Below are 26,475 nucleotides of genomic sequence, written 5' to 3' on the forward strand. Positions count from 1 at the left end.
AATTATTTTAGATTTAGATAAATAAAAATAAAACCCTCTTACATATTTAGAGAGTTGAAGAAGTAGCTCCTAACACATCAATGTCCATTTAACGTTTGAATGGGTTCACAAAAATGCAACGAGTTTAAAGTTGTAATACAAAAGATCCCAGAGTGTTTCTCTCTCACAGCACCGTCTGTCAGTCTCTGACTCAGAGGGGTGTATTCAGTGATCAGAATGAGACATTTTGAATGTTGTGTTAGTGTTAAATTTATTTCAAAGTATAATCGTAAAAAGTTTAAATGATATCTTTTAAAAATGAAGGATGTTTTAAATTAAATTAAATGAATGATTTAAAGTCTTAATAAAAACAAATATTCTACATCAATGGCCTGTAGAAAAACTTGACTTGAACTTAAAGTATATTTAAGTAAGTAAGATAAGTTATATATATATATATATATATATATATATATATATATATATATATATATATATATATATATATATATATATATATATGTTTTAAATTAAATTCAATGAATTATTAAAAGTCTTAATAAAAACAAATATTCTACATCGATGGTCTGTGGAAAAACTTGACTTGAACTTAAAGAATATTTTTTATTTATCAGGGGTATGTAAAATAATTAGAAATTTGAAGCGTCACAAGTCATCTCACACATGTGAAATGTTCAATAATTCCTTAAGTTGTATCTGTGAGAAAATTACCATATAGGCCTATCTTCAGAGAGAGAGAGAGAGAGAGAGAGAGAGAGAGAGAGCAATAATGAAAACATTTAGAAACTGTGAACCCTCAGGCCGTCCCCATTGATAGGTTGCTTATAAGGTCCTTCCGATCAGAGCAGCGTCTTCAGAGAAAGAAGTTCCTTGACAATCATTAATGCTAGCTTCAGGAGGGTGACAGACCAGATTAGCCTCTGTGCATCATGTCACAGCGTATGTAATGTTAGTCTGATAACGCCTTTCCAGAGCCAAAGTTTTGTTCGTACTAAATTTATTTCAAAGCATAATTGTAAAAGTTTAAAAATCTTTTAAAATGAAAGATTGTTTAAATTAAATCTTATTTATCTTTTAGAAGATTACTGTAATGATTTTGTTTAATGGTGACCTAAAGAATAATTGTTATTAAACAATGTCTGTTGAAAAACTTTAGATTGTTGAAAAACTGTACTTAGTCATCTTAAATCTCATTTATATGCAAAGATTCAATCAGCATTTTTTTGTCCATGCGGGGTTTCAATTTTAATGGTGGGGGCTTTCCATAGCCATAATGATTTTTGTACGGTAACTGCATATTCTATCCCGTACACCTAAACACGACATCACAGAAAAAGGCATTTTTACATTAAATTTTTTTTATTAAATAAATAAATCATTTAAAATAATTTCTAAGCTGTTTTGCGCGCGCACACACACACACACACACGGTACTAAAAATCTCTATTTTTAAATTAATTTATTATAAATAAAATATATAACCAATGAATAATAACAGATGTTACTAAAATGTATTTAAAAAATGTAAACATAGATTTAGCTAAATGAATATATAAATAAAAAGTATATATATATATATATATATATATATATATATATATATATATATATATATATATAAAATATAAAACACCTTACATTTTCAGAGCACTGAAGAAGTAGTTGTTAATGCAATGATAAAAAAACAATCCAAAAAGCAAATAGTTTAAGTTGTCGTAACCAAAACAATCCCAGACCCTCCCAGTGATAAACCACAGTCTGAAATGAAGCTTCAGACCCTCACAGAGACCAGAGGACTTACAGACCAGACGAGCCTCGGGGGATAGTGTCACAGTAAAGCTAGTCTGCGTTCCAGAGCATAGGCTACTACATCCAGAGTTTTATAATAAATTCATTTAAAACCATAACCTTAAAAGTTTAAATAAGATATTTTAAATTAAAAGACTGTTTAAATCAAATATTTAAAGTTTTATTAAAATCGTATCTTCTATTTATCTTCTTAGAAGACTTCTGTATGATATTACGGAAGCCCTGAAACGCAACGTAAAAAAATAAATAAAAATAATCCGTCAAAAAAAAAATTCTAGTATTTCGAGATTAAAGTCTAATCGTTTCGAGATTAAAGTCGAAACGTTTCGAGATTAAAGTCGAAACGTTTCGAGAATAAAGTCGAAACGTTTCGAGAATAAAGTCGAAACATTACCAGAATACAGTCTTCTGTTCTGTAGAAGTTGTGTGTGTGTGCATTCATAACGGCAATCGTCCACTGGTGCATACTGAATTTGTGTGTGTCACAAGCCTAATTTTGGACTGGAACGCAGCCCAGGAATATTCTGAGAACGACGCGCATGGACTGACAACAAGCGTTAGTGAGTTTAAAATACTTATAAATTCTCTTCTTAGTGGACAAGACTGCAAGTAAGTTTAATACATTCTCCATTAAAGTTATTTGTAATTATAAGGAACTTCATATTGTATATTAAGCGTGATTTAAATGTGAAGTTACAGAAGGCTGTTCTTCTGCTACTCCGAACAGACGAAGAATCTGCCAGAAATTACAATCTAGTTAAAACACAAAGTTTTACTGAGAAAGGGTTATTGAAAACAAATATGTTTTTGAAAGTTTTCTCCCATTTCCTCTTATGTTTTAGGCTGTTGACTTTGTGATGTGAAATCGAAAGTATTTTTGAAGCAGACATTTATAGTAGACAGAGATGAAGCCTAACGTCAATGAACAACAATCTGATATTATTAAACTGAATATTTCAGTTCATATAGCAATTATGATTAGTAGTTATACAGTAATTTTGGTTACTTTTACTAATCAGTTATTTTAGGATCATTTAATTTTGAAAGTAATGAAATCAACCACCATTGTGAACTTGAAGTAATGATTATATGACAAATGATTCAACAATTAATAAAGATTGGGTAAATATGATTGTAAAATGATATTATACTGTAATAGAGAATATAACAAATTGGGTTCAGTTTTCCCAGCACTGTAAATTTCTGTTCCCCAACGAATTCATATTTAGAGTCAGTTAAACTCATTAAACAATCAGAAATGATTAAGACCATTCGGTTATTTTACATGGCAATATATTTGTTTGTAACTCGCTTTATTTTATACATTGTTTTTGCTGTTGCTGTTGTTGATGATAACTCAGCATTCTTCATTATTGTCTTAAATAAGATGTTCTTCATCTGTGTAAAATGGTGTCATTTCCAGGTGATGCTGAAGGATTGAGTGTTTTCAGAAAGCAGTGCTGATCAGTTTTCAGTGTCAGTTTAGCTGCAGTATGTCAGAGGAAAGAGGAAAGGACTCTCTCTCTCAGATGAGTCTCTCAGAGAAACACAGGTAAGACTGCGTCTGTTTTCATCAGTTTAAACTCCACTGGACTTTGTGTTTTCCTGTCAATAACAAAACTTTAAGCATTGTTTTATATTTGCAAATGCTTTGAACAACTTCACTTTAGAACTTCTTAAATTAACACTGACATCGTCTATAAAGCCCTGTTTGCTCTATAGAAAATATCACAGTTAATAATTTGTTAATAACCTTCTAGACGCTGAATTAATCCAAATAAATGACTTTAGTTTTTAGATCATAAAATTATTGATAGACATTAGAAAACAACTATACACTTAATTTAATTAAGTATGCTAACAAAACTGTGTCACACAGACATTTCTGCTCTCTCTTCTGTCAATAAACATAAACTTGACATGTTTTCTTAAATTATGGTCAAGTATCTTTTAAATCCTCAACATATTTAATCTCACTCATGTATATTAAAGGAATTGTTAAACTAATGTGAGCCAGTAAAATAAAATGATCGTTAATAAAACTGTTGATTATGTGAGTGTGTGTATTTCTGTGGAGGATTAGATAAAGACACAGATGTGTTTCACACACAGTTTATCCTCCTTTACTAAAGTGTTTTCTCTCTCTCTCTGTTCTTTGTGTCATCAGTGTAAGATCAGGCTCACATGTGTCCAGCTCTGTGTCTCTGAAGAGTGATCAGTCTAAAGGTGATCCACCAAACTTCAGAGAGAAAACACCATCCTCTAATAAAAGGTGTTTTGTGTGTTTACATTATATTATAGGGTTGTATTATTTGTCCACAGTGGTGTATGTGATTGAACTTGACTGTGTAAGGGGATTTATGAAACTCATTCCAGTAACACAATTACACAGGCAGCCACAAGGAGGCATAAATTCACTATGGAAAATAGATCATGCAACTAAACATGTCCATCCATCCAACCATGGCCATAAATGAACAAACACTCCGCCATCCTCCATTTGATTACTATTTGCAACATTAAACCTTTTCAAATGAGACTAAAGTATCTCCTGTAGTAAAGTGTTTTCTCTCTGTTCTTTGTGTCATCAGTGTAAGATCAGGCTCACATGTGTCCAGCTCTGTGTCTCTGAAGAGTGATCGGTCTAAAGGTGATCCACCAAACTTCAGTGAGAAAACACCATCATCTAATAAAAGGTATTTTGTGTTACTTTTTTTTTTGTCACACGTTGACTGTGTTTAAAAGTTGTATCAGTGAATACCAATCATGAAACCTGTTTAGATCAAATATTTGTCAGAGTATTCACAGCTAATGATTATTTCTCTTTCTGTAAAATATCAGTTAGTATTTTATTTTACTAATTTGATTACAGGCTTCAGACTCACAGGAACCACGAGAATTTCAAAGACAATCTTCTAGGGATCTTCCAGGTAGGAGAACACATTTTTATAAATGTTTAATCTTTCTAACAAACAAATAATTATGTTATTGAACAAAGAAATTTTATAGAATTTTTCTTGAACACTTATTTTTCTTTTAAACACATTTTAGCACAACATGGTTAGCATGTTAGTCTTTTAACTGGATTTTTTTTATGTACATGTATTATAATCATTGAATAAATAGTGTTGACCAAATCTAGATGAACATTTTTTACCTGCAATTTAAATTGTTATTCTGTCTTTTCTCTTACTTTTGTTTGTAGGATCTTGAGAGCAAAATAATCATGTTTCTGAAGAATGAGCTGGAGAAGTTAAAGAAAATATTACAAAATGAGAATACACAACACTTTGTGAAGGACTTTAATGAGAACAGATCCAGTATCAAAGAATCAGCTCTTGATCTCACACTACATTACCTGAGAGAGATGAAGCAAGATGAAGCTGCTGATGCTCTAGAAGGTAAGAGACTCATGATCATCTGTCAGATTGTCTCTTATAAATGTAGGAGAGAAAATTAAGACTAAAACTATCTATTGTCTGTTCCTGTGTTTAGATGAGCTGTTCCTCATTCATCAGCTGAAATGTGGCCTAAAGAAGAAGTATCAATGTGTGTTTGAAGGAATTGCGAAGCAAGGTGACTCCACACTTCTGAATAACATCTACACAGATCTCTATATCACTCAGGGTGGCAGTGAACAGGTCAATACTGAACATGAGGTGAGACAGATTGAAGTTGCTTCCAGGTGTCATGAAGCACAAGAGATACAGGTTGAATGCACAAATTTGTTTGAAGCACCTGCACAAGACGAGGAGATCCGAACTGTACTGACAAAAGGAGTCGCTGGCATCGGGAAATCAGTCTCTGTGCAAAAGTTTGTTCTGGACTGGGCTGAAGGAAAAGAAAATCAAGATATCAGCTTCATATTTCCTCTTCCATTCAGAGAGATGAACTTAAAGGAGAAAGAAAAACTAAGTTTGATGGACCTTATAACTAAATTTTTCCCAGAGACAAAAGGACTGAACCTTACAAGAAGGAATCAATTCAAAGTGCTGTTCATCCTTGATGGACTGGACGAATGTCGCCTTCCTCTGAAGTTTGATTGTAATGAGATGTGGCGTGATGTATCGTCACCAGCCTCTCTGGATGTTCTCCTAACGAACCTCATGAAGGGAAATCTGCTTCCTTCTGCTCTCATCTGGATCACCACCAGACCAGCAGCTGCCAGTAAGATTCCTCCTGACTGTATCGACCGGCTGACAGAGATACGAGGATTCAGTGATGCACAAAAGCAAGAGTACTTCAAAAAAAGATTCACTGATGAGAATAAGGCCAACACAATCATAGATCATGTTAAACAATCAAAGAGTCTCTTTATCATGTGCCACATCCCAGTCTTCTGCTGGATTTCAGCCACTGTTCTCCAGAACATTCTGGAGGAGAAAATAAATAATGATGTGAAAAACACTCAGGCTGATGAGATCTCTAAAACACTGCAGAAATCAAACACTGAAGACACTCCCAAGACTTTGACACAAATGTACACACACTTTCTCCGCTTTCAGATCCAGCAGAGCCGCCGAAAGTATGATGGAGAATACACACCAGATGTTTCCTGGGATAAAGAGGCCATCCTTTCACTGGGGAAACTGGCATTTTATCAGCTGGAAAGAAACAACCTGATCTTCTATGACACAGACCTGGAAGCCTGTGGTATTGACGTCTATAAGGCATCAGTGTACTCAGGCATGTGTACCCAGATCTTTAAGGAGGAAACAGGGATTGTTCTTGGTACCATGTACTGCTTTGTTCACTTGAGCATTCAAGAGTTTATTGCAGCCCTTTATGCACATCTGTTTCTAGATATCAACAAGACAAGTGTGTTTGATCATGAGTCTACAGAACAGGAAAACAGGAATGAATCCATGATTGATTTTCTCAAGACTGCAGTGGACAAGGCGCTCGAGAGTGACAATGGACACCTGGACCTTTTCCTTCGCTTCCTCCTCGGTCTGTCACTCCAGTCCAATCGACGACTCTTACGAGGTCTGTTGACACAGCAAGACGGCAATGACCAGAGCAACAAGGAAATAGTTCAGTACATTAAGCAGAAATTAGAAGATAATCTTCCTGCAGAGAGATCCATCAATTTGTTCTACTGTCTGAATGAACTGAACGACCAAACTCTGGTGAAAGAGATTCAGACCCACCTTAGCAAAGGAAGTCTCTCATCTGGTGACCTTTCACCTGCCCAGTGGTCTGCTTTAGCCTTTGTGTTGTTGACATCAGAGGAAGAGCTGGAGGAGTTTGAGCTTCAGAAATTCAAGAAATCAGACGAGTGTCTCATTAGATTATCGGCAGTCATCAAAACCTCCAGAAGAGCGCTGTAAGTCTTTTAATATATTTAGTCATGTTTAGCTCTCATCTGAAAAATGTATTTATCTACATTACTCTATAGTGATTCCCCATCATAAACATGAACCTATATCTGTGAAGCCTGACATATGAAATTGTTTTTTTTTTTTTGTGTGTGTGTGTGTGTGTGTGTGTGTGTGTGGAGACAGTTTATCAAACCTTAAGACACAATATATAATATACCATGTAAAAATGTTTGCACGTTTGTTTTGTATCATATGATACACCAGACTTGTATGACTTATATAGAATTATATATATTAGCTTATACTCATACTTGAGGAAGAAAAAAAAAAGACATTTTATTCATATACCCAAACTGGGGGGAAATAATGTAATTTGGTACAGATGTTATTTATATTGCCAAAAAGTAAGATGAAATTCTGAAAGGTTATAGCATAAAACATTGAGATTTTTATAAAACAGGCTTCTTAAATAAAGTACATATATCAATATGTACCACATCAAATAAAGTACATATATATTACGACATTATAAATTAGTTGTCCCTCTGTTTCTCCCAGTAATTAGATATTTTAAATGCTTATTTCTATGAGTAATTCTGTAGTTTAATGTAATAATAATGTAATGCAATATGTAGATCGAGAGATTTACAAATAAACATTTATCAAAAGCCTGTTGTATTATATTTGGTGTACACATTTTAAGCTGTTTTTTTCAGCAAAAAAGTTAAATTTTTTTTATCGTTAAATCTCTTTTTTTCATGTATATTTTTTTTATATACTTTTTCTAATTTAGTAATTAAGTAAAATAACTATAGTTACAAATACATTCGAAAATGCTTCTCCCCTTCATTCACCTTAAGTGAATGTAGCCTTGGCCAGGAGGGGTTGATGTCATCAGGCGGTACCCATTGTTCATTGGGTGTTTCGACCCTTATCCGCAACACCCTCCCGATGGTGGGTCGGCAGTGGTGGCCAAGTCACTGCCCATCTTTCCCTCCTGGCTTCCAGCTCAACTCCTCCCTCTTGCTCCATAACCAGCAAGAGGCTCTTTCCGCTGCCTCCCCCATCCTGCGAGCTGCTGCCTTCCTCTCCTTCCCTGTTATTCCAATGGCTGTTAGCATTCTCCACACTGACTGAGCAGGGAATCCTCTACAGCCGACCTCGGCCGGGAACAGCCAAGCCTGCCATCCTTTCCCCCTGCAGTCGTGCAGCAGGTCTTGGTATTTGGCGCTCTTTCTTTCAAAGGCTTGTTTACACCCCTCTTCCCATGGGACTGTAAGTTCTATGAGGATGATCTTTTTTCCCTCTTCAGACCACAGTACCACATCCGGCCTCAGGGTTGTCTGGACAAACTGGGGGAATTGCAGCCTTCCTCTCAGGTCGACTTTCATTTCCCATGATTGGGCCTTTTGTAGCAGACTGGTTCTTGTTGTTGCTGTGGTTGGTGGCTTTTCCCCCTCCCTTACAAACTGGATTGAAGTTGTTTTCTGAAGAGGCTGGTGTTTCTTTTTCCTCTCCTGCTCTAAGGTGTTGGCGAGTGTCATGAGCACCCTATCGTGGCGCCACCTGTACCTTCCCTGGGTGAGTGCTTTTTTACACCCGGCCAGAATGTGTACCATGGTGCCCCTCTCCCCACAAAGCTTGCACAATGGGTCCTCTCTCATGCCCCACTTGTGCAAGTTTGTTGGGGTTGGGAGTGTGTCATACACTGACCTCAGCAGGAAGGAGATGCGGAACGGCTCCAGTCTCCATAGGTCCGCCCAGGTAATCTTCCTCTTGGGAAGATCCCATCTGGTCCAGGCCCCTTGAGAAGCTAGGTCCACTGCCCTTGTTCTTCGTCCTTCCTCTTCCAGGTTCCATACCTCCTCTTGAATCATGGCTCTTCTTTCACTGGTTCCTGCCTTCCTCCACTGTTGGAAATGTGAGGTTACAAGACCCTGTCTTCCTGAGCATGGTGCTCCAATGACATCACGTAGCTTCAGCATGCTCTCAGCTTGTGCAACAGACGAATCAGCTGCCCACTTGCGACCTGATCTTGTGATGACGCCTGCATGTCTGACTTGTTCATCCTGTGAGTCTCTATATGTCATTACGACTCTGCACTTTGCGACTTTGAATTCCTCAACTATGGATGACAGAGGAAGTTGGAGCTGCCCTAATCTTATGTAGAGGCCTACTGAAGTGAAGCTTGGAGGGATTCCCAACCACTTTCGGAGGTACTCTTTGATCTTCCTCTCCACTCCTTCAACGCATGTCATCGGGACCTCATACACAGTCAGCAACCACATGAGTCTTGGCAACAATCCGTGTTGATAGAGCCAAGCTTTAAACTTCCCAGGGAGCCCTGATTTTTCGATCCTCCTCAGCCATTCCTCCATCTGCTTTTCCGTACTGGCTATGTTATTCCTGTCAGTAAGTGAGTCATCAAACCACTTTCCGAGGCACTTGATTGGATTCTCCTCTATTGATGGAATCACTTCCCCTTGCACATGCATCTTGAACCTGTTGGTCAACTTCCCGTTCCTGATCACCAAACTCCTGGATTTCTTTGGCTTAAACTTCATTCTGGCCCACGTTGCCATGTGGCCCAGAACAGTTAGCACCCACCTCGCCTCCACATAGGTTGTGGTCGTCACGGTAAGGTCGTCCATGTAACCTCTTATTGGGGGTTGTCGGATGCCTGACTCCATTTTTGGACCCCGTGCTTCCTTCTCCGCAGCTGTTATTAGGAGGTTCATTCCCATGACGAAGAGGATAGGGGAGGTTGTACAGCCAGTTACGATACCCTTTTCCAGGCTTTGCCACTGAGTTGTAAAATTGGCCGCCTTGAATCGTAGCTGGATTCCACCAAAGTAGCTGGTGATCATTCTTTTGATGTGCTGCGGGATGTGATAGTGGTCTAATGCTGCATGGATGAGGGCGTGCGGGATTGATCCATAGGCATTGGCCAAATCCAACCAGACAACAGTCAGGTTGCCCTTGCTGGCTTTAGCCTCACGGATCATCTGGCTGAGAACTCCGGTGTGTTCCAGGCATCCAGAGAAGCCTGGAATTCCACCTTTCTGGATGGCAGTGTTGATGTATCCATTCTCTGTCATGTATGAGGTCATCCTCTTGGCCAGTACAGAAAAGAAGATCTTGCCTTCTACACTTAGCAGTGAGATTGTTCTGAATTGGTCAATGGTTGAGGAGTTCTCTTCCTTTGGCATGAAACAGCCCTCTGCCTTCTTCCAGCTTGATGGAATTGTACCTTTTCTCCAGATCCTCCGGAACAGCTTCCACAGCCTCCGGAGAAGCATTGGGCATTTCTTATATACCTTGTAGTGTATACAGCTTGGGCCGGGGGCAGACCCTGTTCTGGCCTTCTTCACCACCTCTTGGACTTCCCTCCAGGATGGTTCACTGATGTTGAGCTCTTTTTCCGGGGTCTTTATACTGCTGATGCTTGGGTTGGCGTCCAGGGCCTGGTTTCTGGAGGTGTCATTATGGGTCTCCCTTAAGAACGCCTCCACATCTCCTCTGGGGCTGGTCAGCCTTCCAGATTTTGCTTCACCCAACAGTGTTCTGGTGAATCGGAAGGGATCTTTGGTGAACTGGGATCTTTTGTTCTCCCTATCCTTCCTCTTCTTCCGAGTGCTTTCTGATTTTCGGAGTCTGCAGAGGCGCTCCCGGAGTTGACTCGTCAGGTCCTTGATGCCTTCCCTTTCATCAGCAAGGGCTCTTTTGAACTGCTTGGTGAGAGTCTTGATTTCTCCCCTTAGTCGATGAATTTCCCTCTCTCTTCTGTTTGGCTGATGTGCAGACTTGATGTTGATTTTCTTCTCCTGAATTCCAAAATGCTCCCTTGCCAGGTTATAGGTTATTGTTGTGAGAGTATTGACTTTCTGCTCAGCCGTCCCTGCTAGTGTGACTTCTAGCACTTTGTCGGATGGATGCTTTTTTACTATCTTTAAATGAATGATATATCACCCATTGGCCACCCTGCTCTCTAAGATATCGGCATCAGCCATCAGCCAGGTTGACCTTAATCTTGAAATATTAAAAACAAATCAAATTTCTTAGGTTCTTAGGTTTAAGTAATCTTAGCTTTACTTAAATCATTAAAGATTTTATGTCAAAAAGACATGTACATGTGAATGGGGGCATTTTTTTTTATTATAGTGAAAGGCCTTTAACTTGCCATCAAAGTGTGAACTGTCTCATATTATGGTGTCGGTGCAGTCAAGTCAATAATATTGTTGAATATTAAGTGTCCCGAACTAAGCAAGACAGAGGCAACAATGGCAAGAACCTAAACTCCATCAGGTCACATAAATAGAGAAAAAATCCTATAGCTATAAAGGCTTTACACAAATATTTTTTCAAACATGCTTCATTTTATCTAGGAAATTTGTCACTGAATAAAAAAAAAAACACTAATGTACAGTAAATAGTAGTTTTTGAAGATGAATGTTAGTTTATCTCAGCCTCTTTGCTGTATGTGCTGTTTATTTAAAAAATAAATGGAAAAAATATTTAATATTTGTATATAGAAAATGTATTGTATGTGTTTCATCTAATTCTGTGTTGTGACTTATTGTAGGTTAAATGATTGTAACTTAACAGACAAAAGCTGTTCAGCTCTGGCTGCAGTTCTTGGATCAGATACCAATCTGAAAGAGCTGAACATGAACAATAATAATCTGCAGGATTCAGGAGTAAAGCTGCTCTGCACTGGACTGACGAATACAAAGTGTAAATTGGAGATACTGAGGTAAGTTGAGCCACAGGAGTCACATGACTAGAGTGAGATGTTATGATTAACAGGACGATGCCGGAGGCAAAAGTGCAAGAGAACTTTTGTGAAAAATTCGAAGATCTTTTATTTATATTTATTTTTATATTTATATTTATATTTGTATTTATACATTTAGCTGACGCTTTTATCCAAAGCGACTTACAATTGCTATATATGTCAGAGGTCGCACGCCTCTGGAGCAACTAGGGGTTAACCCTCTGAGGTCTGAGGTGTTTTTGGGGCCCTGGAGGTGTTCTGACATGCTCTGACATTTGTTTTTTTTTCAGTTATTTATAAACATGTTAATGGCAAAAGTGTAAATTCACTCTATATAACCAGGGCTAGCATAATATCTGATCAACATGCTTGTAAATCTTTGTATTTTTAAGAGAATAATGTTTATGCGTGGTTATTTAAAAAAAAATTCAGCAACTTTCTTTTTTTAAGAACACAAAACACATTCTAAATATGTGCCCACAAGACTCTTGACTAATATATGTTGTCGTTTCTAGTTCTGGCTTCAAAATGATGTGAAATTCATCCTGCCTGATCGTTCTCTTAAAACAATACATTGATTTAAACATTGTAAAACAGTTTTTTTTTTGTCAGAAGAGGTTTATGCGTGGGAGGGGTAATCGCTCATCAATATTAATGAGATTCAGACCAGGGGTGTGACATAGACACTCCCCCAATGACTAATGGGCCATCAAGAGAGGCAGCCTGAACAAAGAGGAGATTCAAAGGTTTTGTTTTTCACTGTTTTATTGTAATTCCTCTATGAGGAGGAACTAAATGTTTTAAATTTGCAATGTTTTAAACTCAGCTGTGGTCCAGGTTCCCGTGCAGGCAGGAATCTCAGAGTCTGTGGAACCATATCAATGTCAGTCTCTGTTTTCCATGACAGAGTAGACTGCTTGTTGCTTGTCTGAATGTTTGTCTTGGCCCTCTTTGCAACAGGTGTCTGATGATCACCATCACCTTTATAGCTGTAAAACAAACAAACAACTGTGAGCATGTTTATTACACAAAATATAACAACTGCATTTCAATCATTATAAGTAACATTGGCCAGATGCAAAGCCATACAGACACATAATGTTTGTATGGACTATGTAAAACCAGAATATGTAAACAGAATTATACTAATATCTGAAAGAAAGGGAATAAGTGTACTTACTTTTCAGTTGTTCTCAAAACTGAACGACACCTGTCGCGTGCCCTCCCAGTGCGAGTTGCAGGTGAGGGTGAGAGTGATGCTACCACATTCCTATAAAAATAATAATATTAATATTAATAAAGGTTGAACAAAGTACTATGCCAGCACATGCATAACTGATGGACAGTCAGCATTTTGGTAAAACAACAAAAATAAGCTCTTTTATACTAACATTACTAATTGTAATATTGTGCATACATAACACCACAATTTTTGCAATTGTGTCTGGTAATTGTGTTTTGCAATTGTGTCTGGCAATCCACACAGGCACATGTACATTTGTAGCATTTCTAAGTATATAAACAAAATTGGTCTAACATCTGTAAATTTAGTGGGTAAATATGTACTTACTCCTTCTGATTTCTGTCTGTGTTGCTGCGTGCCCTCTTAGTGCGAGTTGCAGTGAGAGGTGAGAGTGAGCAACCTACATCATTCCTTTCAAAAAAAGTTGAAAACTATTATTATCATATAGAGTACTATTCCAGCACATGCACAACTGATGGGCATTAGCATGCTGATAAGATAGCACAAAGAAAAAATATGTAACATTATCAACCAACCTCCAAAAATAAATAAACTCATACAGGCTCATATTGTAATAAGTATATAAACAAAATTGCACAAACATTGGTAAATATGTACTTACTCTTTCTGACGTTCAACTGTGTTGCTGCGCGCCCTCCGAGTTGCAGATGAAGGAGATGCAGCATTCCTGTTTTAAAAAAAGTTGAAAACTATTATAACATAAATATTTCAAAGTATATTACCATTAGTCTATATGAATAACTGATGCAAATAATTGTAGACACGTGCTGTAGGCATATATTGTGTGTCAATAGGCCATTACGGAGATAGCACAACGCAAACATTAACACATTTGCAATTCATCAGCTGGGCATATTTACACATTTCAGCACATACACACATTTGCAATAGATATTTGCAAGCACTCTTCATTTAAATATAAATTACTCTGAATGGAAAGTATGGAAATGGTCCAACCAGTAAAATCTGTAGCCTACGTTTATTTAAAATAGCTTGTCAACTAATTTCCCTGTACTGTAGGCTAATTGGCCTACGTGTTGTAGCCTAGTCATTAAAATTAAATAAAACAATTTAGTTCATATTTAGGTTTAAATAAAATCTTTTTTTATTTTTTATTTCATTTATGTTGATTATATGAAAAGTGAAAAGCATGAGTCAGATCATGCGCAATCGCGAGACAAATGGAGTGGGCAGAGAAGATTTTGACCATTTCATTAAGTTTATTTTTTGTATAAAGCCTTTCTTTAAAGTGAATTTCGTTTTGTATTAATTGTATCTTCATTTTAATAGTTGTTTCATCAACCAAATGCCTGTATTTAAAACATAAGAATTAAAAATAGCAGGAACTGGAGGCCTCATAAATGAACCCAAACTCATAAGCTTTGCCTAAAATACCAGAGAAATATATAGAAAGCTCGAAATGTGTTATTTTAAACAAAACTATTAAAAACGAAAGAAAACAGACTGCATGAAGCCTCTCTCCTACTTTATAAAGCATAGCCTAGACAATTTAAATATAATTACTCTGAATGACAAGTATGGAAATGGTCCAACCAGTAAAATATGTAGCCTACGTTTATACAAAATAGCTTGTCAACTAATGCAAGTAAATTTAAAAAGACTTACTCATCCGAAATATCCACGGCTGGATCAAGTCGCTCTTCAAAAATACAAACGTTCATTGTCAGAGTCCTGTTCTTCTTCTGAGGAAAAAGTGAACTCTTCATTGCTATCCAGGACTAGCTGAAGGGCTGTGTGTCATCTTCCAACGGCGCAGGAAAGTGAGCGAATGAAGCTTGCTGGTTTTAAAGCATTTCAGGGGGCTTTTTACCTTATTTTGCATAGATCACCTCAGCACATTATCTTATGAATAGCGCGCTCTGCGAGTGGGTGTGAACTCATTTCAGGGGGCGTTTACCTTATTTTGCATAGATCACCTCAGCACATTATCTTATGAATAGCGCGCTCTGCGAGAGGGCGTGAACTCATTACAGATAATTAGATGAGACGGGAGAAACTGTACTTCTCTTTAGTTTCATACAGATTACATTGCAGGAGAATATTTGTTTTGAATGTGAACTGTTTTATTTTAAAGTAGAAATTTAAAGCTTTCTTTAGACGCATGTTTCATGGTTGTGTGATAAGTATTCGCTGAGTTTTCCAGACTTGTTTCAGAAAGATTTTTGCGGAGACAGAGCTAGTGAGCTGAAAGCGCACCCTGTTTATTTTATTTATTTAAAAATAAAAACAAGGTTTTGATGTTAATGTGAGTGTACACAAAAAAAGAAGACCCTCTATAGTTTATAATCATGTATTTATTTTATTTATATGACCATAAATGACGGATTTTTTTAAGTTTATGTTGCTGCTATGTGAAAAAAATCCAGCAAAACGCGTGGGCGCGTTTCTCGACCTCAGAGGGTTAAGTGTCTTGCTCAGGGACACATTGGTGTCTCACAGTGGATTCGAACCCGGGTCTCTCACACCAAAGGCATGTGTCTTATCCATTGCGCCCCCCATTTATTTATTTGTAACAACGTGGGTATACCATATCAATCCTGTCATTGTGCTATTTTATTGTTGTTGTGTTTTTTCATCGAGTAATATTGAAGTGACATTCAATATAGGGATGTTCCGATCCGATCACGTGATCGGAAATCGGGCCCGATCACGTGTTTTCAGACTCGATATATATGTGTATATATATTCTCATTATTTTTTAACACATCTATAGTTATGCGGTGCCACAGAGTTACGCCGGTTTCACACTGCATGCGAGCAGAGCGTAAGCAGCGCAGGAGCAGTGCATATGGTGAGCAGGAGCAGGACACGCGCGTTTTGCTTTCACACTGGCAGCGTTTGTCACGCGCGGCTGAACCGCGGCGTGTGTACAGACAGAGTAGGCTACTCTATAATGGTTAAGTTGGCATTGCTTTATTTCGTTTTCAAATACATTTAAGAGAACAGACTTGTCAAGAAGCTTATTTTATTAATAATTTAATTTATATAACTTTTGGTTCATCTTTGTTTTCATTGTTCTGGCAACAAGTTTGTTTTTGGACATTTGTTTTCTTTTTAAATTGCTGTTGGTCATTTGATTGACTGTTTAAAACACAATAGATATCATCAATGCACTTTTTGGATAAAACTTCGGTGTATTTTGGCCATGATCAATGCATTGTCACTTTAATTCAGCGTAAGCGGCGCAGCAAAAATAGACTCGGCGCCAAAACGATCGCGGCACTGCTGCTCTGCTCTGCGCTGCCGCGCCACCTCTGCGTGCGGTGTGAATGCTCTAATCTGTTAACATGGGCGGCGAAAAAAATATGCGCTACACGCTCTGCTAATGCGTCCAGTGTGAAACCGGCGTAAGAGTTAGGAGTGCAGTTCCCAAAAGAACATTACTGGCTTTGCAAACACTGTGGCACTTTTATATTTTATTTGTTTACATGCCTGCCGGGTATTTTAAGTTGAGGTGCTATTTGTTTATATATTAGACTTTTTTTTTATATTTACTGTTGCACTAAAGTCCAAAAGTGAAGAATTTATGTTATTTATTACTTGATTGTTCAAGCTACCTCACAGAAGTGCTCTGTTTGTTAAAAGAGTTGTTGAATGTTAAAATAAGGTGAATTAAATCAAAAATAAGGAACATCCTGGATCTCTTTATTCTTTTTTTTATGTATTATAGAAGTATCGGATCGGGACTCGGTATCGGTAGATACTCAAAATCAAATGACTCAGACTCGGACTCGAGGGCAAAAAAACCTGATCGGGACATCCCTAATTCAATACAGAAAAGGAAAGATCTAACATTAAATATCAGAATAAGAGCTACAGATCCTGAGGGTCATTGGCAAATATCTTTTCTTGTAAAATAAGTGCTCCACACGGCTCTGGGGGGTTAATAAAGGCCGGAAGCTAGTTATTTTAGTCAATAAAGTTTTAAATTAGGATATTTTTCTTAACCGAACGCATCGCTTTACTCCAGAAGGCCTTTATTAACCCCCCAGAGCCGTGTGGAGCACTTTTATCATGGATGGATGCACTTTGATGGACTTGAAAAATATACAGCCATTTACTGCCATTATAAAGCTTGGAAGAGCCAGGACATTTTTTTATATATATTATTCCGATTGTATGTATTCATCTGAAAGTAGGATGTCATATACACCTAGGATGACTTGAGGGTGAGTAAATCATGGGCTAATTTTCATTTTTGGGTGAACTATCCCTTTAACACCTGGTACTTCACTGTATTGCAAATAATTGCAAGGGATTATAATATTTAGTGGATAAAGTATTTTCTATATATGTATATATTCTACTTCTTATAAGTTAACACTTAAATTGTGCTGTTTTTGTTTATAATTTATACTTTAGTGATGTAATCATTACTTGTATACCTAGTGTTGAGTCAGAATTCAGAGCTGGTAAATCTGCCACAGAATGGAGGGCGATATCTGGTAGAAATCACTTCTCTTAATGTTTTATGTGACAGGATTAATGTATTTTAGAAACAAATAGAAGTTTCTCTGTTAAACTTGGTAATTTCTCTTCCTCGCCTGCTCAACTCTCCTGTGGAGTGCCGCAGGGGTCTATTCTCGCACCCATTCTTTTTTTCCTGTATTTACTTCCCCATGGCTCCATTTTCAGAAAGCATGGTGTATCATTTCACTGCTATGCAGATGATACACAAATTTATTTGCCTCTGAAACGCAACAAAGATAATGCTTTGAAATCTCTTTTTGCTTGCCTAGAAGAAGTAAAAATGTGGTTTTCTCAAAATTTCTTATTTCTGAATGAATCTAAAACCGAGGTTATAGTCTTTGGCCCCCATGACAACTTTAATAGCAGTAACATTGATCTGGATCACCTCTCTCCAACTTCATCTTGCATTAAAAACTTAGGTGTTTTCTGGGATCAGAACTTCAAATTTGAAAAACAAATAAATGCAGTGATTAGTTCTTGTTTTTTCCAGCTACGTCTTCTCTCTAAGATCAGATCCTCTCTTTCTGAGAAAACCTTAGAGATCGCTGTCCATGCACTCATTACATCGTGGTTGGATTATTGCAACTCCCTCTACTACGGCATACCCAAACACTCTATTGCTCGTCTCCAATTAGTACAGAATGCTGCTGCAAAGTTCCTCAAAAGAAAACGCAAATTTGATCATGTTTCACCTATTTTAAAATCGCTGCATTGGCTACCAGTGCATTTTAGAATTGATTTTAAAATTCTTCTCTTTGTTTTTAAATCCGTAAATAATCTGGCACCGAGCTATTTGTCCGAGCTTCTCTGTCCACATAATCCCACACGAAACCTGAGGTCTGGTGATCAGAAACTTTTGTCTCTCCCCAGATCACGATTAAAGAATAGAGGAGACAGAGCCTTTGCGATTGCTGGCCCTAGGCTGTGGAACAGCCTTCCGGTTTACATCAGAGCGGCTCAATCTCTAACTGTTTTTAAATCCTCTCTTAAAACCTACTTTTTTTCTTTAGCTTTTAATACATTGTGAGCTTTTGTCATGAATATGTGGTTATGTCCTTGTTTTGTATCTTGTGTATTGTTCAGCACTTTGGTCAGCCCTGTTTGCTGTTTTTAAATGTGCTATATAAATAAATACAAACTTGAAACTTGAAACTTTTGTGCTTTTGAGGGAGCTGTGTATCTTTGATTCTGCTTTCAGCTTTGCAGCTAGTCTCGACTAAACACTTCCTCTAGTTTATGAGTGTTTTACACTAGGGTTGGGCGATGTCCCCTAAATTGGCAGTTGACGATATTTACAGTAAAACATCGTGATGGACGATGATATCGTGGGGTGGGGTTAATTTATAATATTATTATTAAAAATATGCTTTTTTCCCAATAAAATTTCAACAGTAGTAATTATTAGGTCCATAGACAACTAAAAACAAACATATATTCAGCAAACAATAAATAAGTTGCAATATGGAATTAATTGTGCAGGGCTTTCACTGTGAGGTTGAGTTACCAACTGATGAGCATAAATCCTCTTCATGTGCGTGTGTGAGAGAGAGAGAATGCACACAGTACTTATATCTACTTTGTTTAAGGGAATACTGGACTTGGCAGTTTTATATATTTCTGTGTTTATTTGACCGTTTAGGCGCGCAACCGAAGACAAAGGCTATGCTTGTCCGTGTTGCGCTTGGAGCGCGCGCACAGCATCCTGTCAGTAGAATTCAGTTCTCTTTTGCGACTTATCGCGCTTTAAATATTTATTTTCAATATAAAGCACATCAGCTCTTTTCTTTCTCATTCATTCATGTTTTGTTATTAATACATTTAAACAGAATCGTCTACTGAAATCTGCGCGGATGATCAAAAATACGACACATTTATAGGACATATGGGATCTGCGGCAAAAGTAAAAGTACCAGCGCCCAGCGGGTGAAATGTTTCAAAATGTCTCTCTGCACAGCAAAGCCCCCGTTTCAATAAAATGATATATTAAAGTTTATATAGCCTACTTTTACATTTTCGCTGCTGTTCTAAAATGATTTTCGCCAGCTTGAATCCCAGTGCAGGAGCTGTAGGTTACCACAGAAACCTAAGCGGTTAGTTGATTGCTGTGGTGACTCGTGACACTCGCGAACAGCACTGAACACGCACTTTTGCCGGTACAACTTGAATATTATTATTATCATAAACTTTTAATTAACTTCGGTAGGCTGTAGGCTACAATAGGGAATTGTAATTGGCGGATTTTTCTGCAGAGAGCCGATCTCTGTTGATGTGTCTTAATTTTTTTATCGATCATTAGTTGGTAAAGGGTGAGAGTCCTTGCGAGCCACATGATTTTTGCCAAAGAGCCAGGTGTGGCTTGCGAGCCACTGGTTCCCAACCACTGGTGTACACGAATCAATAGATTAAATTACGTGACCATTTCACGAACTGCCGTGAGACTGTGCTGGTCTGACAGGGTGGGGAGCGTGGAATCACGATGTTGGCTCTCCATCGTGATGTCGGTCAGCCATCACGATGGACGATGGTATCGTCCATCGGCACAACCCTATTTTACACCACTGTGAAGGTATTTTGGTCCATTTGTCCCAGTCCTCCTTACAAAGCTGCTTTAGCTCAGTGACATTTGTAGACTTTCCAGCATGAGCTGTGTTTCACGTACTTCCACAGCATTTCAATGGAGTTGAAGTCTGGACTTTAATTAGGCCATTCCCAAACTTACGTTTTCTCATTTTCCGACCATTTTCAGGTTACTTGTTGTGGATCATTCAGATCACAGACTTTCAGACCAGTACAGTTGTAAGGCTGGATAAACTGGAAGAACTGGAAGAGAGGGCAACTCTCTGAGAAAACAAAGGAAATTAACATTTGAACTCTCTTGCTATACAGTATTACCATCCCCATTTGAGACACGATCACACTTCAGTTGATAACCTCCCAATTTACACATCATTCCCTCAACTTCTGTCCCCAGTAAGTCTGGGATGGTGATTAATGGAAATTCCCACTGTGAACTCATGTTTACATTTGAAAAGATGTTTCTGCCTTGGTCTGAGTATTTAGGGAGTTGCTGAAGAAGGCTTGTGGCAATTTGTAACTCAAATTAGCCTGTGATGCAGAGTGTATGCATGCACTCCACATCATGTATTTTATAATGTCAGGTTCGCATCTTCTCTCTTTATTCCAGAGCATTTGATGTTTTGTATTTATTACCTTTGAACTGATTATGTAATTGGCATGATACATTTACCTGACATAATAAATTGTTACATTTGATTTTATTCCGACTGACTCTGAAATTGTTTTCCCAAGTAGATTAAAGGTGAACTAAGTAACTTTTTTACCTTAACCGAACAGCTTCGGAGTCATTGGAATAGTTATATGACTTTTTTTCAGGTTGAATGGTGGTCGTCTCGCACCCCCAAGAGCCTGTGAGCCGAAAAACCACCCTTGCAACTTTGGGCTCAGCGTCAGGAAGTATCGCGTGATATCAGGTCTCGCGATGTAACGAAATGCTTTACGGCAAAAAAATCTGCTAAAATTCTGTCATTATTGCGCTCCCTCACGCTGTTCGAACCCGAATGAAGAAGACGTTTTAAAGAATGTCCCATCTGCTTTGATGTCGTTGATCTATAGCCTCTGGTATCTGAGAGTCGCCAACGAGTTTTTCGACAGTGTTGTCAAATATCTATTCCGAAGCTGTAGGGGGAGCTCTATAGAGAAACCTGCGAGCAAAAAGCGAGAATACAGCGAAGAAATTCCCGAAACGGCATAGCCCTGCTGTAAATGGATTTGTATGTTACCGCAAGTTTTGCGTTAGATTAGACGACTAATACTTTGGCGCTAATTCAAGTGTACATGTTTTGCAAAGACAAGCAGTGAATTTGCTTTTAGGGCAGGAAAAGTGCTGCTTGACCAACCTAAATCTGGGTGTGTTTTACCTCTGTTTTAATTTAATGTTACTTTAGATAAGTGTACGTGGGAAACCACGGCATGGCCAATCCAAAGCTATTATAAGACAAGTAAAGTTGGTTGACTTATATCTGTAGTAGTGGCCATACCTCTACTGAAGTAAACATTACTTTAATTTCAAGTGTATGCAATCAAGAGGGCTATACCAAAGTATCTTTGATTGTGTAAGCGTGAATGCGACCAATCTCAGGTATATAGCAATTACCTCTGTTTAGTGACTGAAGCTGGCGAGATTGTGATCATGAGACCCACGTTAAACAAGGCGTGAAGACCTCTGAGCGACATAGCTTCCTAATATGAACGGGTAAAATATAAGTAAAGAGTTAAATAGAACAATCAAATGTATTGGTAAACTATTATATAATTGACCAATAACCAATTGGCAATCTAATTTAAAATGGAGTCAGATATAAAATGGAGCCAGATAAAAGCTTAAATGGAATTAAATTACTTTGCCATGCGGAAAGACAGTAACACGCAGAGACCTTCACCCGTTCTGGTGGAAACCCCCATTTGGACCGATAAACGGGCTTACACAGTTTTAGATAATTGTAATCTCGAAAGTGATGTTGATGTCTAACATATTAACGATTTCTGTGCCTTTTGTTTGCCTCCATATTCAGTTGTCAGTTTTTGCAACTAACTTTCAATGCATTTGTACAAAGAACAAAATAAAATTCAAGTTTAAGGATTTATATTGTTCGGGGTTTAACTGATTAATCAGCTGAATGCTTTCATTCCTGTTCTAGACTCTCTTACTGCAGTGTGACAGAAGAAGGTTATAAAGCTCTGGCTTCAGCTCTGAGATCAAACCCTTCACACCTGATAGAGCTGGATCTCACAGGAAATGATCCTGGACAATCAGGAGTGAAGAAGCTCAATGATTTACTACAGGATCCAGACTGTCAACTGAAGACACTGAGGTGAGACGGGATCAAATAATTAACTAAATTAGTTATATGGAGGCTGAATATTCATAACTAATATATTATTTTAGCTATACAATTAGCTTGACAATTTGTTGCATCAAAATGATCAAGATCAGATCAGATGCTGCAGGTTCTGTCATGATGATGATAAACGTCAACACAGTTTAGTTGTGATACGAGCTAAAGGTCAAATAGACATTATGGGTCAGTATATGGGCTGATATTCTGGAGTATACCTTGATAATTGAAATGCACAATTTTATTTTTGTGCAAACTTCTCATCAAAATTCTAAATAACCTTTTAGTGAGATAGTTTTCTGAACACAATAGTATAACCTTCTTCTGTTATTCTTCTGTTATATTGTAGTGATGGCAAAAAAAACAAATGCACACACAATGTTACTGTACCCAGTCAATGATATAGAGGTGATCAATATAACAATGAAATGTAAGAATAAAACATCAACAGATAGTAACAAAATAGACATGATTTTGGTTAAGAAAATAATTAGAGAGATTGCAAAACCACTAACTCATATATTTAATTTATCATTTCAAACTGGCATAGTTCCAAATAAAATGAAGATAGCGAAAGTAATTCCCTTGTTTAAATCTGGAAGTAAACACCAGTACACCAATTATAGACCAGTTTCTTTATTATCACAATTTTCAAAAATTCTGGAAAAACTGTTTAATTTAAGATTAGAAAAATTCATTGACAAACATAAAATATTAAGTGAAAATCAATATGGATTTAGAAAAAATAGATCCACGGCAATGGCCTTACTGGATTCCATTGAAGAAGTCACAGATTCAGTAGAGCAAAAGAAAATAGCGGCAGGATTATTTATAGATCTTAAAAAAGCCTTTGATACTGTCGATCATTCAATTTTATTTTGGAAATTAGAGCACTATGGAATACGGGGGAAGGCACTGGAGTGGGTTGAGGACTACTTGAGAAATAGGAAACAGTATGTGCAACTGGATAAGTACTCTTCCTCTTATATGGACATAAACTGCGGGGTGCCTCAAGGGTCAGTGTTGGGGCCGAAATTATTTATTTTATATATTAATGATATATGTGATGTATCGACAGTGCTCAAACCGGTCCTTTTTGCTGACGATACTAGTTTATTTTTTTCTGGGGATAATATAGAAATGCTATTATCTATGATGAAACTTGAAATAAATAAATTAGTAACTTGGTTTAATGAAAATAAATTATCCTTGAACTTAAGTAAAACAAAATTAATGTTATTCGGGTGTCGTGGGGATAATGAACATATACAGCTAGAAGTCCAGGGGGTTGTCATTGAACGGGTGGGAGAGAACAAGTTTTTAGGGGTAATTATAGACGACAAACTTAACTGGAAGTCTCATATAAGATATGTACACTCTAAAGTATCAAGAAGTGTGGGTGTATTGAGCAAGGCAAAATATTTAGTAGATTATGATTCAATGAAAATTTTATATTTTGCGCTGGTCTTGCCATATTTAAGTTATTGCTCTGAGATATGGGGAAATAATTACAAAAGTTCAATTAATTCACTATTTTTATTACAAAAGAGGGCAATACGAATAATTCATAAAGTAGGGTATAGGGAGCACACAAACACACTTTTCTGTAGATCTAAAATAATGAAACATAAAGAGTTGATTGATTTTCAGACCGCACAAATATTATTTAAAGCGAAAAATAAATTACTTCCAAGAAACATTCAACAGCTGTTTAATATAAAAGAAGATGTGTACAGTTTAAGACAGAAACTTGAATTCAGACCTGCTTGTGCACGAACTAAACGGAAAAGTTACTGTGTCTCTGTATGTGGTGTAAAACTGTGGAACAGTCTACCGATGTTTATTAAGGAATCATCTCAATTGGTACAATTTAAAAAAAAATTTAAAGATTTTTTGTTCATGAGATATAATGTGGTTGAAGTGTTTATTTAATATTTATGTAATGTATACTTCATTTTATTTAATTTTGATCTAGGATAATTAATTTTTGATCTAGGATAGGCAAAAAACATAAGCCTTTGGCTTCAGCCTATGCCTTTTTGGTCACAAAATACATTGTGTAACTTGTGTTTTGTTTTTGTTTTTTCTTTATTTGTTGATATGACTTGTGGGTTTGTGACCAAATAAAATCATTCATTCATAGTTTTCCATCAAGCCCAGATTCACTGCATCTCTCTACAGCAGGTCTATGAGTCTCCAGATGTTCACAAACATGCAGTTTCACAAGCCAGTTTTCTCTGTGCTGACGTTTCTCACTTCTCCTGCTTAAAAGCCAGAAAGATCTTAATTTCACACTCTGTATTCATACTGAAAACCATGATCTAGTGAGCTTTTGCCCTTCTGCTCTGTGAGACGTTTCTGTTCTTATGAGTTTGCTTTAGGACTCAGTGTCGCTCTAGTTTCTTTTAAATGTATATTTATTTGTGTATTTAAATGTTCAAAGAAAAAAAAAACTAATGTATTGTATCAATCTTTTTTTGTAATGCAACAGACATTTATTTGAGAACTGAATTGACTCTTCTGCAGGTTTTTGAGTCCTCCTGCAGAGGAAGCCTGCCAGTATGTGAATAGAGTTGTGGGTAAAAACCTGTTTCTCCAGAAAGAGCTGAATCTGAGTAGACATGAACTAGGAGACACAGGAGTGAATCAGATCGCTACTCTACTGCAGGATAAACACTGTCAACTCAACACACTGATGTGAGTATTGCTCATTTATTTATAATATTACTTTACTTTTAGTTGTAATGTTAGTTGATGATAATATTTCCTCACTTGTTTGAGTCAGAGCAGTTTTTTCCTCAGTGTCACACAGAGCCACAACAATTTATAGTAATACAATTAAACAGTACATTAAAAACACACAATTAAAATGTGATATGAGGCTTTAAATATTTGGTTAAGACAGACATTGATCATGGGTCAATAATTATTTCAGTTACTATAGAGGCAGTCAAGGCAAGTTTATTTATATAGCACATTCATACACTATGGCAATTCAAAGTGTTTTACATAGAGAGGAATAAAAATGATCACAAAATAAAAGCAAGGACAATTCAAACAGTTATTCAAAAGCTTTACATAGAAAGGAATTATAATAATCACACTATAGCAATTCATAGAGCTTTGCATAGAAAATAGACAAATTTAAAAGCATTTATAAAATGAATTAAAAGAGATAAATGATAAAGTTATAAAATGAATTACAGTAAAATGAATTAAAATAGTAAATAAACTTCTTATCTGGCAAAACACCGGTGTATCTTATTTTGACTCTGATATTTCCCCATGACGGTCAGTATTCTTGACGGTCTATATTTTCATATACCGTGGATTATCTGAGTCCACCGGGGGTGCGTTTCCCGAACAACGACGTAACTCGCTGCTTAAAAGGATACTTCAGGATTTAGCATTAAGCTTTGTATTAGTAGAAAACCTGTAGTATTTTCGAATTACCATGCTTTCCACCCTCATATTCCCCTGAGATGAGAGATTTATGTATTTTTTGTCTGGAAAAAATCCTCCGATGACGCAAAAATCTACAGCCAGTAGTAGGGGCTGTCCCGCATGTTTTCAACCCGCCCATAGGGGGATCTCACTCACAGAATGTACACACAGTATCAGCCTCTTTCTTTGGAAGCTAAGCTAGCAGGCTCTTGTTCTGTGGAGAAAGCTGAGTAGTAGGGGTTACCATCCTCTTTTTCCCGGACATGTCCGGCCGTCGAGATCGTCCAAAATGTCCGGGATTCGGCTTTTGCTTTCTGCAGTCGCCATTCATTGTTTACATGCACACCTTTTGTTTCAATCTAACTGAATTCATTCCGATTGGTGAATCTGAATGTAGTGTTTACATGAACGCTAAACAAGTGATCGGTTGATGTGCGTTTTAACATTGCTAAGAAA

The 26,475-nt window shown here is 37.1% G+C and overlaps 3 protein-coding genes and 1 long non-coding RNA gene across 4 annotated transcripts in view; 1 reads left to right on the forward strand and 3 right to left on the reverse strand.

Annotated features, from left to right (window-relative positions):
- Window positions 1-26,475, reverse strand: part of LOC309502064 — a 200,292-nt gene that overhangs the window by 22,674 nt on the left and 151,143 nt on the right. The gene's annotated exons all lie outside the window — the stretch shown is intronic.
- LOC309501908 (uncharacterized protein) overlaps window positions 2,313-26,475 on the forward strand; it is a 575,396-nt gene continuing 551,233 nt past the window's right edge. The window contains exons 1-10 of the mRNA XM_082174164.1: window positions 2,313-2,418; window positions 3,233-3,361; window positions 3,977-4,081; window positions 4,401-4,505; window positions 4,682-4,739; window positions 5,015-5,210; window positions 5,305-7,135; window positions 11,713-11,883; window positions 22,378-22,551; window positions 25,102-25,272. Of these exons, the coding sequence (XP_082030290.1) occupies window positions 3,303-3,361; window positions 3,977-4,081; window positions 4,401-4,505; window positions 4,682-4,739; window positions 5,015-5,210; window positions 5,305-7,135; window positions 11,713-11,883; window positions 22,378-22,551; window positions 25,102-25,272 (2,870 nt within the window). The 5' untranslated portion in view covers window positions 2,313-2,418; window positions 3,233-3,302. The remainder of the gene's footprint in view (window positions 2,419-3,232; window positions 3,362-3,976; window positions 4,082-4,400; window positions 4,506-4,681; window positions 4,740-5,014; window positions 5,211-5,304; window positions 7,136-11,712; window positions 11,884-22,377; window positions 22,552-25,101; window positions 25,273-26,475) is intronic.
- Window positions 7,143-11,140, reverse strand: LOC309500480 (uncharacterized protein; the record flags this gene model as incomplete). Its single annotated transcript, XM_082172092.1, has 3 exons — window positions 7,143-7,594; window positions 7,628-10,973; window positions 11,100-11,140. 2 exons carry the CDS (start codon window positions 11,138-11,140, stop codon window positions 8,108-8,110), a joined length of 2,907 nt encoding a protein of 968 aa, XP_082028218.1. The 3' UTR covers window positions 7,143-7,594; window positions 7,628-8,107.
- Window positions 12,652-15,375, reverse strand: LOC309502022 (uncharacterized protein). Its single transcript, XM_082174346.1, has 5 exons — window positions 14,795-15,375; window positions 13,770-13,835; window positions 13,475-13,558; window positions 13,085-13,174; window positions 12,652-12,893 (listed from the first exon to the last, which is right to left on the reverse strand). The coding sequence occupies exons 1-5, from the start codon at window positions 14,893-14,895 to the stop codon at window positions 12,683-12,685; spliced, it is 552 nt and encodes a 183-aa protein (XP_082030472.1). The 5' UTR covers window positions 14,896-15,375; the 3' UTR covers window positions 12,652-12,682.

The sequence above is a fragment of the Leuciscus leuciscus genome (genome assembly GCF_965113295.1).
Source record: "Leuciscus leuciscus genome assembly, chromosome: 6".
NCBI lineage: Eukaryota > Metazoa > Chordata > Actinopteri > Cypriniformes > Leuciscidae > Leuciscus > Leuciscus leuciscus.